This window comes from Odocoileus virginianus, chromosome X (genome assembly GCF_023699985.2).
Source record: "Odocoileus virginianus isolate 20LAN1187 ecotype Illinois chromosome X, Ovbor_1.2, whole genome shotgun sequence".
Classification (NCBI taxonomy): domain Eukaryota; kingdom Metazoa; phylum Chordata; class Mammalia; order Artiodactyla; family Cervidae; genus Odocoileus; species Odocoileus virginianus.
Genome location: NC_069708.1, coordinates 32,109,097 through 32,120,831, shown reverse-complemented (window position 1 = coordinate 32,120,831; position 11,735 = coordinate 32,109,097). Strand labels below are relative to the sequence as shown.

Here is an 11,735-nt window from a genome sequence, read left to right as displayed (position 1 = left end):
AAGAAAAAATAAATGACAGGGCTTTGAGCCTGCCAACAGCTGACCAAATGCCTGCTGAGTGTAGAGCAGGCGCTAGGTTAGAGTTGCCAAATCTAGCAAATAAAAATAGGGGACGCTAAAAATGTGTTGTCGTTGATTCAAATTTAACTGGGTTTTCTGCATTTGACCAGGCAGCCCTACCACAGAGGCTGGTGGAGGCAGGGCGTCTGCAGACTTTTCAGGGAGATTAAGGGGCCAGGGTGGCGGCAGAGGAGGTAAGGAGGGGCCCCAGAAAAGTCAAGGGTGGCCATATTGTGCACTTCTCCGGGGAATAACTCTGGGAAGGCGAACTTATCGGCTCTTCCAAGCGTTGGCCAAGGGCTGTTGGGGAAGGCTTCCCTGACTTTTCAAGGCTCCTGCGCCGTGGACTCCCCGCAAGCCCGGCCGCCCTCTGCCGCCGCGGGAGGGGAGGAGGCGAGGGAACAGCCGCCCGCGGAGCAAGAGCCAGCGCGGTAACCCCGCCTTCCGCGCCCGCAGAGGAGGGGCCTGAGCGAGGAACCCGAGAGCAGCGTTCTCTCCACCGGATGACGAGCGCCGGAAAACATGGAGTCGGGCAAGATGGCGCCTCCCAAGAACGCTCCGAGAGATGCCTTGGTGAGTGCGAAGGATGCGCGGCGGGGTGCGCGGCTCCGTGCGGCCATATCCGGGCCCGAGAGGTGGGCCCGGGCGGAAAACCTGGTGATGGGCTTGCAGGCCGAGTTCAGTCCTGCCACGGCCGCCAGGAGTAGACTGGCGTGCCCTGGACCCCGGGGCTCTCTCCCGCCACCCTGGCGGCCCGGCTGGAGGGAGGCTGGCGCCCTCCGAATGCGCAGGCCGGCGGCCCAGCTTTATCTCCTGGACCTTGGGCCCCGGCCACCTAGCCGTCCCTCCCCGTCTGCGAATCCTGACTCGTACGTCCAGGGTTTTGATGCTAAGTTTCCCCGGTAGCCACATCTGAAAATGACAACCAGCTGTAGCCACCTCTACCTAGGGAGGGAAAGCCAACCCGGGACTTTTTCTTCTCTTTGCCCCCGCCCGCACCCCCACCAAAAAAAAAGTTTTCAGCAAAGAGGACTCCGAGGGCATTTGGTGTGATCTTTGTGGGGCTTCACAAGTTAAGAGAACACTGGAGGAGGGCATGGCAAACCTCTCCTGTATTCTTGCTGGAAGAATCCCACTGACCCCAGAAGTCCATGGGGTCGCAAGGACCGAAGCGACTTAGCATGCATGCATGACACTTGCTTGAGAGGAAAAGGATGAGTACAAATTTGGAACCCAGAGAAGCGGGACCTTGTATTACAAATTATAATTATTACCTTCGGTCCAGCCTTCATTTCTATACCTCGGTTAAGCATCTGACATTTATATTTGAATCCACAGGTGATGGCACAGATTCTGAAGGATATGGGAATTACAGAGTACGAACCAAGGGTTATAAATCAAATGTTGGAATTTGCTTTCCGTAAGTTAACATCAAAAATTTGCCTTTTGAATTTGAAAAATCGTTCATTGTAAGAACATTTTCAACAAAATTACTTTTAACAGTTAACGTCATCACATGTCATTATATACACTTATCCAAACCCACAGAATGTCGAGTTCCAAGAGAGAACCATAATATAAACTATCGATTAAGAGTCGGACATGACTTGGCTACTAAACAACAACAGACAAGTGATTATGATAGGTCACTGTAGGTCTGTCAGTTGTAACAGATGTGCCACTCTGCAAGGAATATTGATAATAGGGATGCTATGCATGTATGGCTGCAGGGAGTATATGGGAAATCTCTATATTATCCTAAATTTTGCTGTGAACCTAAAACTACTCAACAAAAATTAAGTTTTAAAGTATGTGAAAAAAATGTCATAAAATTCAGAAAGCAATAAAAAGGAGCTCACACTCCGGAACAGTATTTATATTGTGATCATCTGTTTAAAGTTGATCGTATAGATAGAACAATTAGACATTAAAACCAAAATTCATAAACTTTCTGGAAATTAGTGAAACTTTTTATTAAGAAAAGTGGCCATAAATATTAAGCTATTTTCATATGTTTAAAAAATAATGTTTTGTTCTTAAAGGATACGTGACTTCAATTCTGGATGATGCAAAAATTTATTCAAGCCATGCTAAGAAACCTAACGTTGATGCAGATGATGTGAGACTGGCAATCCAGTGTCGGGCTGACCAATCTTTTACCTCCCCTCCCCCAAGAGATGTGAGCAAACTTTTATTTGAAGTTCATTTTACTTATAGTTTTTAATTGTTGTTCTAATAAGCATTTTTTTTTTTTTTAGTTTTTACTGGATATCGCAAGGCAGAAAAATCAAACCCCTTTACCGCTGATTAAGCCATATGCAGGACCCAGACTGCCGCCTGACAGATACTGCTTGACAGCGCCAAACTATAGGCTAAAGTCCTTAATTAAAAAGGTAAGAATTTTTAGTCATCTTAGCTTTTTAAAAGGGTAAGATGTGTTAAGGGAATTTGTAGAGAGCAAATTCCTGTAAATAGTGCAGGAAATTAAAGGCTAAGATAAGTTAAATACTAAATTTATAATCTAGAATGAGGGAGCTACTGAAAACCGTTATTAAAAATGGAAGTTTAAAATCTTTTTTAAAAGTTAAATGAATTTTCTAAAGTGTGAGACCTAAGCATATACTCTGTTCAGTTTTAAAGCCTAAACTTCATGCTTACTTAAATGTTAACAATTTCCTTATGTTTCTGGACAAGGAAACATTCACTTGCTGTGAATTTTCCTGACAAAATGAAATATTGCTTCATTATCCATCACCAAACTGTTTGTGCCACTCCTCAGTACATGGGGAAACTTGCCTAAGATGGAGGTATGTTAGGCTTTTGTTAGATGCATGTTAATTTAGCTTCATGGGCATAATAGACACTTCTTATACCCAACAAATGACAGAGATTAAAGTACCATATATAATACTTTATAAGGTATATAGTAGAAAATATTATATAAAATAATATAATAGAAATATAATAGAAAATAAAATACTGTATAAGGTAATTAATAGAAAACTTGGGTCATCACTGGGATGACCCAGAGGGATGGGATGGGGAGGGAGCTGGGAGGGGAGTTCAGGATGGGGAGCACATGTACACCCATGAATGATTAATGTCAGTGTATGGCAAAACCACTACAATATTGTAAAGTAATTAGCCTCCAATTAAAATAATTTTTTTTAAATAAATAAAAATTTTAAAAAAGAAAACTTGGGCCTTTAATTCTGCAGTTTATTTAAATGTTCAACTTCACAAATTCTTGTAGCTAAAATTCAGTGCCAAATGCTGTGTGAAGAGTTTTACAGGGATTATTCAATTCTCACAAGAATCCTATGAAATAAGTATTGTTATCCCCATTTGACAGATAAGAAAACTGAGGCACAAACAGATGAAATAACTTGCCAGGGTCACTCAGTGATAAAGCCTGGATTCAAACTCAAGCAGGTGGGCTCCAGAGCCTACATTCTTTACCACTATACTATCCTGAATTTTTAGCATCTAAACTATTGAACTTGTGAACATTTTTGAAGTTCAGTTCAGTCGCTCAGTCATGTCCAACTCTTTGGACCCCATGAGTCGCAGCACGCCAGGCCTCCCTGTCCATCACCAACTCCGGGAGTTCACTCAAACTCATGCCCATGGTGCTGCCATCCAACCATCCCATCCTCTGTCATCCCCTTCTCCTCCTGCCCTCAATCTTTCCCAGCATCAGGATATTTTCCAATGAGTCAGCTGTTCACATCAGGTGGCAAAAATACTGGAGTTTCAGCTTCAACATCAGTCCCTCCAGTGAACACCCAGGACTGATCTCCTTTAGAATGGACTGGTTGGATCTCTTTGCAGTCCAAGGGACTCTCAAGAGTCTTCTCCAACACCACGGTTCAAAAGCATCAATTCTTCGGTGCTCAGCTTTCTTTATGGTCCAACTCTCACAACCATACATGACCACTGGAAAAATCATAGCCTTGACTAGATGGACCTTTATTGGCAAAGTGATGTCTCTGCTTTTTAATATGCTGTCTTGGTTGGTCATAACTTTCCTTCCAAGGAGTAAGTGTCTTTTAATTTCATGGCTTCAGTCACCATCTGCAGTGATTTTGGAGCCCAGAAAGATAAAGTCAGCCACTGTTTCCACTGTTTCCCCATCTATTTCCCATGAAGTGATGGGACTGCATGCCATGATCTTAGTTTTCAGAATGTTGGGTTTAAAGCCAACTTTTTCACTCTCCTCTTTCACTTTCATCAAGAGGTTTTTTAGTTCCTCTCCACTTTCTGCCATGAGGGTGGTGTCATCTGCATACCTGAGATTGTTGGTATTTCTCCAGGCAATCTTGATTCCAGCTTGTGCTTCTTCCAGCCCAGGCTCTCATGATGTACTCTGCATATAAGTTAAATAAGCAGAGTGACAATATACAACCTTGACATACTCCTTTTCCTATTTGGAACCAGTGTGTTGTTCCATGTCCGGTTCTAACTGTTGCTTCCTGACCTGCATACAGGTTTCTCAAGAGGCAGGTCAGGTGGTCTGGTATTCCCATATCTTTCAGACTTTTCCACAGTTTATTGTGATCCACACAGTCAAAGGCTTTGGCATAGTCAGTAAAGCAGAAATAGATGTTTTTCTGGAACTCTCTTGCTTTCTCGATGATCCAGCGGATGTTGGCAATTTGATCTCTGGTTTCTCTGCCTTTTCTAAAACCAGCTTGAACATCTGGAAGTTCTCAGTTCACGTATTGCTGAAGCCTGGCTTGGAGAATTTTGAGCATTACTTTACTAGCGTGTGAGATGAGTGCAATTGTGCGGTAGTTTGAGCATTCTTTGGCATTGCCTTTCTTTGGAATTAGAATGAAAACTGACCTTTTCCAGTCTTGTGGCCACTGCTGAGTTTTCCAAATTTGCTGGCATATTGAGTGCAGCACTTTCACAGCGTCATCTTTCAGGATTTGAAATAGCTCAACTGGTATTACGTCACCTCTACTAGCTTTGTTCGTAGTGATGTTCCTAAGGCCCACTTGACTTCACATTCCAGGATGTCTGGCTCTAGGTGAGTGATCACACCATTGTGATTATCTGGGTCATGAAGATCTTTTTTGTACTTATTCCCAGGTCTCATAACTCCCAATCTTTACACTACACCATAAGAGTAAATGATAAATCATCAGGCACTGGACTTGCTTTCCAAAATATGCCCTAAGGCTTTCCCACCACTGTGAAAGTTCTCCCCATGTTGGGCTACATTTGTACCTCTGAAATTCCACTATAAGGAGTTTCTTTCTTTTTGGGTTAAGATATTAACTAGTTAAGATTCAAAAATCATAAGGAAGTTAGCTGTTATATCCAAATAAGACTCTACTTCAAACTTTAAAAGTATATAGAATTATATATTTTATATATATATATATTCATATCCATGTTGATATAGATATGTATTGTTTCTATTACTTGTGTTTATGTGAGTGTGCAGGTGTGTATGTGTGTGTGTATATGTATTTGTGAAACCCCTAGTTTAAGTGTTGCATTAGAACACTGAACAAAAAGGCATTCTTGCCATCAGTTATCCATTGATAATTCACATCAAAAATCCTAATTTCATTTCCTGGTAAGTTTAGGTGTCAAGTCTGAACAACATTAAAACTAATTTGTGTTTTAAATCCCCTAGGGACCTAACCAAGGACGACTAGTTCCACGGTTAAGTGTTGGAGCTGTTAGTAGCAGACCCACCACTCCAAGCATAGGTAAGTGAGAGAGAGAAATGGCTTTTCTGGCTGGTAAAGAAGAATTGCCTCAGCACTTGATTTTGAACTACAGTCCAAGTCAAAAATGGAGTCAGAAATTCGCATATGTGTTGCCATTAATACTTTTACTCATCCTCTAATATAGCTGTAAACATATATTTTATCAGATTTCAAAATGAGACAGCCACAAGGAATATCTGATCCCAAATGAGGATAGAATTGGATGTTACTCAACATTATTGTATGTACTAACTGTGGTACCAATAACAAAAGTTTAAGCTGTGTTCTTTCTGGCTTTTATACAAATGAAATTGCCAAACTCACTCATGGCAATAGCCTACCTATTATCAGAAATTAAATTACTGAGTAAATTGGCAAGAGATGCAATCAAAAGAAGTTTAAAATACACAAAGCTCAGTCATGTCCGACTCTTTGCAACCCCATGGACTATAAAGTCCATAGAATTCTCCAGGCCAGAATACTGGAGTGGGTAGCCTTTCCCTTCTCCAAGGGATCTTCCCAACCCAGGGATCAAACCCAGGTCTCTCACATTACAGTCTGATTCTTTACCAGCTGAGCCACAAGGGAAGCCCTAAGAATATCAAAGAAAATTATTTTTAATGTAACCTTTTCAAAAGTAGTACTATTATCCTGTATTGGTCAGTGAGCACCCCTTCAAACTGTCTCCTATGTCATTTTTAACAGGTCTCCATCATTCTTTGAGCATTTCTTGCTTTCTGACACAAGATGTTCCAAGCTCATCGTATATTTTCTTTACCCCAGTCCCAGAATCATCCTTTCTCCAAAGAACCCTCATTCCTTTTAGTAGAGAATGGTATTTAGAAACCATAATGTCATTGTTATTTAGATAATAAGAAACACATAAATAATGGATCTAGATTTCCTGGGGTTTTTTTGTTCTATATTCCTGCTGGATTTCTTTCATAGTCAAAGTCTTTTCAGAAAAAAGAATCCCCTTCTCTTTGACCAGTAGTGATTTCTTGGTTTTTATTGCTTATAACTTGAATCCTATAGATGCTATATAGCTCTAGGGTAAGCAGCATTTGATTTTTGAGATGTGTAGACAATCTTTCATATTTTCAAGGTGTGAATTCACATTTCGGCATTTAAAACCAGCCTGGTACAGTATTAATTGTACACTTCTAATTATATGCATGTCCTTTATAGGCAGGAGTTTGCATATATAATTTCTGTAACTTTTTGATCATATACTGTTCATCTGTTGGTTCATATTGCTAAAGTGAATATCAACTTTTTAAAAACTCTAGGCTGTGGTAATCAGTTACATGTGTTGGCAAGTTAACCAGTTTTAGTTATCAGTTGTGATTTTTATTCCTAGACATTTATTGTACATGTTTTAGAGATTTTATAATCTGTAACAGACAAAGAAACATTCACCTGCTGTGAATTTTCCTGACAAAATGAAATATTGCTTCATTATCCATCACCAAACTCTTCGTGCCACTCCTCAGTACATGGGAAAACTTGCCTAGAGATGGAGGTGTGTTAGGCTTTTGTTAGATGCATGTTGATTTAGCTTCATGGGCATAATAGACACCTTCTTATACCCAACAAATGACAGATTAAAGTGCCATATAAGGTAATTAATAGGAAACTTGGGCCTTTAATTCTGCAGTTTATTTAAATGTTCAACTTCACAAATTCTTGTAGCTAAACTCAGTGCCAAATGCTGTGTGAAGAGTTTTACAGGGATTATTCAATTCTCACAAGAATCCTATGAAATAAGTATTGTTATCCCCATTTGACAGATAATAAAACTGAGGCACAAACAGATGAAATAACTTGCCAGGGTCACTCAGTGATAAAGCCTGGATTCAAACTCAAGCAGGTAGGCTCCAGAGCCTACATTCTCTACCACTATACTATCCTGAATTTTTAGCATCTAAACTATTGAACTTGTAAACATTTTTGAAGTTACTTTGTGCTTATTTCCAATGATTTTTTCTCACCTTCCATTAACTCCATGTGTTTTGAAGATAATTTCTAGTAAGCTAAAGGAAAGCAGAAATTGAACCTATATAATAAGTCATCTAACTAACATGGTCTGTTAATTACAACTATAGCAACCCCACAAACAGCATCTGTCCCAAATAAAGTTGCACCTCCAGTGTCAGTGACAAGCCAAAGATTCACGGTGCAGATTCCACCTTCTCAGTCCACACCTGTCAAACCAGGTAACATGATGGGTGGGGCATGGGGGGTTGAAAGTTGTTCTTTTAAATTTTTCTGAATTTTAAAATTTATGAGTGATTGTCATTATTGAACAGTTTGTATTCTCATAGCAATAATTGAATTGTTTTACTATCATAACAGGAAGATGGCAGTAATGCTGCAAATCAGGGTTCACCAGAGGAGGTCTATAACCCCATTAAAATTGTATGAAATTTTACATATGTAACATTTTGGGGGGAAGGGAGAGATTTCAACATGATCCTCAGATTCTCAAACAACATAGTGTTAAATCTCAAGAAAATAATACAACTTAGTGTATATCAAATGAAAACTGTATGTTTATTCAATTCATGGAAGTATAGATAGGAAGTTTGAATATAAGTAGAATTCTAACATAGTTTATTCTTGAATAAGTTTAGATTTCAGATCTTCTGAAACTGTGTACCATAAAATACTTATATAAAATATTGGTCTGTAAGGGAAGGATGATTCCTGATCTTGAACATATGCCTTTAGTATGTTGCATGATGAATCCAGTCTACTGCTTCCCATGAATAAGTACTAATTGAAATTGTAGGTAAATTTAAAAAAAAAAAAAAACCCTAACAGAACTCCTTTAATCTTATACTAGATATTAAGTACTTTGAAACATTAAAAAATGTAGTTTAACTCTTAATGCAGTATACCACCTCAGTTTCTTCTATGATAGTTTTACTTCATGCTTTTTTAAAATTATTATTTATTTTACTTCATACTATTAAAATTATTATTAGAATTACATTCAGCTTTGTGGAATACTTGTTACTCTTAGAAGCATTATACTTTGTGTACTCTATTGCTCTGGGTCTCATTTTTTAATTGAACATTAAGGGAAGGTAGTATTTTAATCATAACTCTGCCAATATCTTTATCTAGAGGCCTGTTGCCATCTTTATCTTTTATGAAATTTTTGTCACAAAGAAAAGCAGGATTACATTTTTTCCTTCCAGATTGAGTTGGTTATTCTTGGTTATCAAAATACTCATAGCTTTTGGATGCTGAAATGGTAAACATTCATGATATATGAAGAAACATATACATAACTGTAGTATCTTAATTACATAAAAGTGGATGCTTAATTTTGTAGATACACAAATGAGACCTAGGACACAAACAGTAAACCGCTTGTGATTATGGATGACTTTGGTTTTTTGTGTCTTGTGTTTTTTTATTTTCTTTTATGCACATTAACTTTTAAGAAATGTTATTTTTAAAACCTTTTTAAAAAAAGAAATTATTATGAGAATTACATTCAGCTTTGTTGAATACTTTTTGCCATATGTTTCTGATTCTATGTAGTTCATAGTTGGGGTGTGTTTTCTCCTCTGTTTACAGTTCCTGCAACAACTGCAGTTCAGAATGTTCTGCTTAATCCTTCAATGATTGGGCCCAAAAATATCCTTATTACCACCAACATGGTTTCATCACAGAACACAGCCAATGAATCAAACCCACTGAAGAGAAAACATGAAGATGATGATGACAATGATACTATGTAAGAAATACAATGTAGTCTCTATGCATTTCAAACTTGTAGTTGGTTCTGAATCCATATACCAAACTAGAACATTCTTGATCTCAAGTTTTATCTTAGAAAACTTAAATGTAGCTGCAGTATTTTTCACGTTTGTTTAAACTATTAGATTTCTTAAGGGTACCAATGTTTTTTCACTAGGCTTAAAGTATAAAAAGCTAAGTGCTTGTTTTTTAATGGTTTCATTCATGTTGACTCCTGCTACAGTAATTCTATTTTTGGAAACAGCTTTCTGCAGTGTATCTGAGGTAGCACTTAAGTTTCAGTTTCTAAGCCTGATCAGTGGACTAATCTTTAATAGCCTAATTTCTAATCTATATTTAAATACTTCTTTTGAAGATAAAATAGTCACTTCTGCCATCACATGCTTTTTTGACCAAATCTCTTAATTTAGCAAACATTTTTTGGAGGGGATGGATTTAAACGGATTCTGAATTCATTTTGAATATATTTAAACTGTAACCTCCCACCTCCTCAGCCCCATTTCTACATCCTATTCATTTTCTGCACTACCTCCTCTCCACAGGCTTAGGTTTCTCCCTATTGCTCTTTAAAACTGGACTGTTAGGAATATAACTCCTGATAATATAGTTGTGTCATTTTTAAAACCTGCTTCACATGCCTAATGGTCTGTGGTTTACTTTAACTGGAAGATTTACATTTGCTGTTTTTCTCTCCATATCAGAGCAGTTGTTTTATCCCTTGCCTTTTATGCCCTTTGAGCATTCCTCTGCTTTTGACAGGTAGTTTCTGGGTCAGTTATATTCAGTTTCAACCTTATATTCCAAGTTGATAACTCCACCGTATTTCACATTTCAAAATTTAACACAGAAGATGGTATAGCTTAAAATCTGCCTTGATAAGTATATTTACACTGGACCTAGGCAAAACCACTGAAGAGCAAATGTTTTCTTCCTTTTTACCACCTGCATATATGTTTTGATCACTACTGCTTGAACCCTACTATTGGTATAATGCAGATCAATTTTCAGCTTGTTGCTGAGAATGTCACACATAAGATGGGATCACACCTGAAAGTTTTCTAAGGGTTTTCCTTCCTATAGAAGGCCAAAGCAAACAAATTAGTGTGATGTGACTTGCATTTAGGTGTACTCTGTATAGGCTTTCCAATAATATTGCCAAATACCTTTCCCTATTTTCCACTTGTACACATCTAAACGCCTTATTGGGAAAAACTACAAAGCTTTCAAAAACATAAACAGGCTTGTGTTGTTTTTGTTAAGTAAGTTGACATGTTCAACATGCGAATACTTTTGTAAAACTTCTAAAATAAACTTTCATATCACAATTTAGAACTTATAGCCAAAGATCCTCAAAACTTAAGACGCAGGTTAAGTTTCATCTTAGGATGGTGCTTGATACATCAAAGAAAAATAGTCCAGTAACATGGAAGAAATGTCTCATCAAAACTGTGATTCAGTGATTTTGGATAATAGGAAAAGGTGATATCAAACTTATAAAAATAGATCTGATCATCATAGGAGAAATGTTCATTATGTAGCATAGGATGTCATTACTTGAATGTTCTCAGGGAGGCAGCATGTCAAAGGCCTAGGTTCTAGTCCTGGCTCCATCACTAACCAACTGTGTGACCTTATTTCACCCATGAGCCTTGTTCTCACTAGTAATAGGAAACTGACACCAACCCTGCCTACCTCACAGGGATGTTGTGAGGGTTTAATTGGTATATGTCAAAGTTCTTTCAGAATTGTAAAAATGCTATATAACTGAGGAATTGTTAACATATTTGTTCTAAGATTATTAATAAAAACTTGAACTTATTTCTCATATTTTATTTAAGGGATTCAAAGAGGATGAACAAGGCCCATTAATTCTGAAATCCAAAAGACAAGATTTGCTTAATGGATGAGTGAATTATAAATCAAGGAATAGCTTGCTTTTATTTAGAATCAGCATGTGACTCGTCATAATGAAACCAAAATAAATATGAAAGAAAATATGGGTTTAAATCTGTTAATAACATAACATGCTCTTTTTAAATTACTTTTATTGGAATATAGTTGCTTTACAAGGTTGTGTTAGTTTCTGCTGCACAGCAATGAATCAGATATATATATATATATATATACCCCCTTTTTAAAATTTCCTTCCCATTTACACATGCTGTCTTTAATGGGAATTTA

At 37.9% G+C, this 11,735-nt stretch overlaps 1 protein-coding gene across 1 annotated transcript; it reads left to right on the top strand.

Moving 5' to 3' along the window:
• The first annotated feature begins 528 nt into the window (after positions 1–528).
• Positions 529–11,372, top strand: TAF9B (TATA-box binding protein associated factor 9b). The gene is made up of 7 exons (XM_070462017.1): positions 529–633; positions 1,399–1,480; positions 2,103–2,239; positions 2,319–2,453; positions 5,708–5,783; positions 7,889–7,999; positions 9,372–11,372. The coding sequence occupies exons 1-7, from the start codon at positions 583–585 to the stop codon at positions 9,533–9,535; spliced, it is 756 nt and encodes a 251-aa protein (XP_070318118.1). The 5' UTR covers positions 529–582; the 3' UTR covers positions 9,536–11,372.
• Positions 11,373–11,735: the final 363 nt, after the last annotated feature.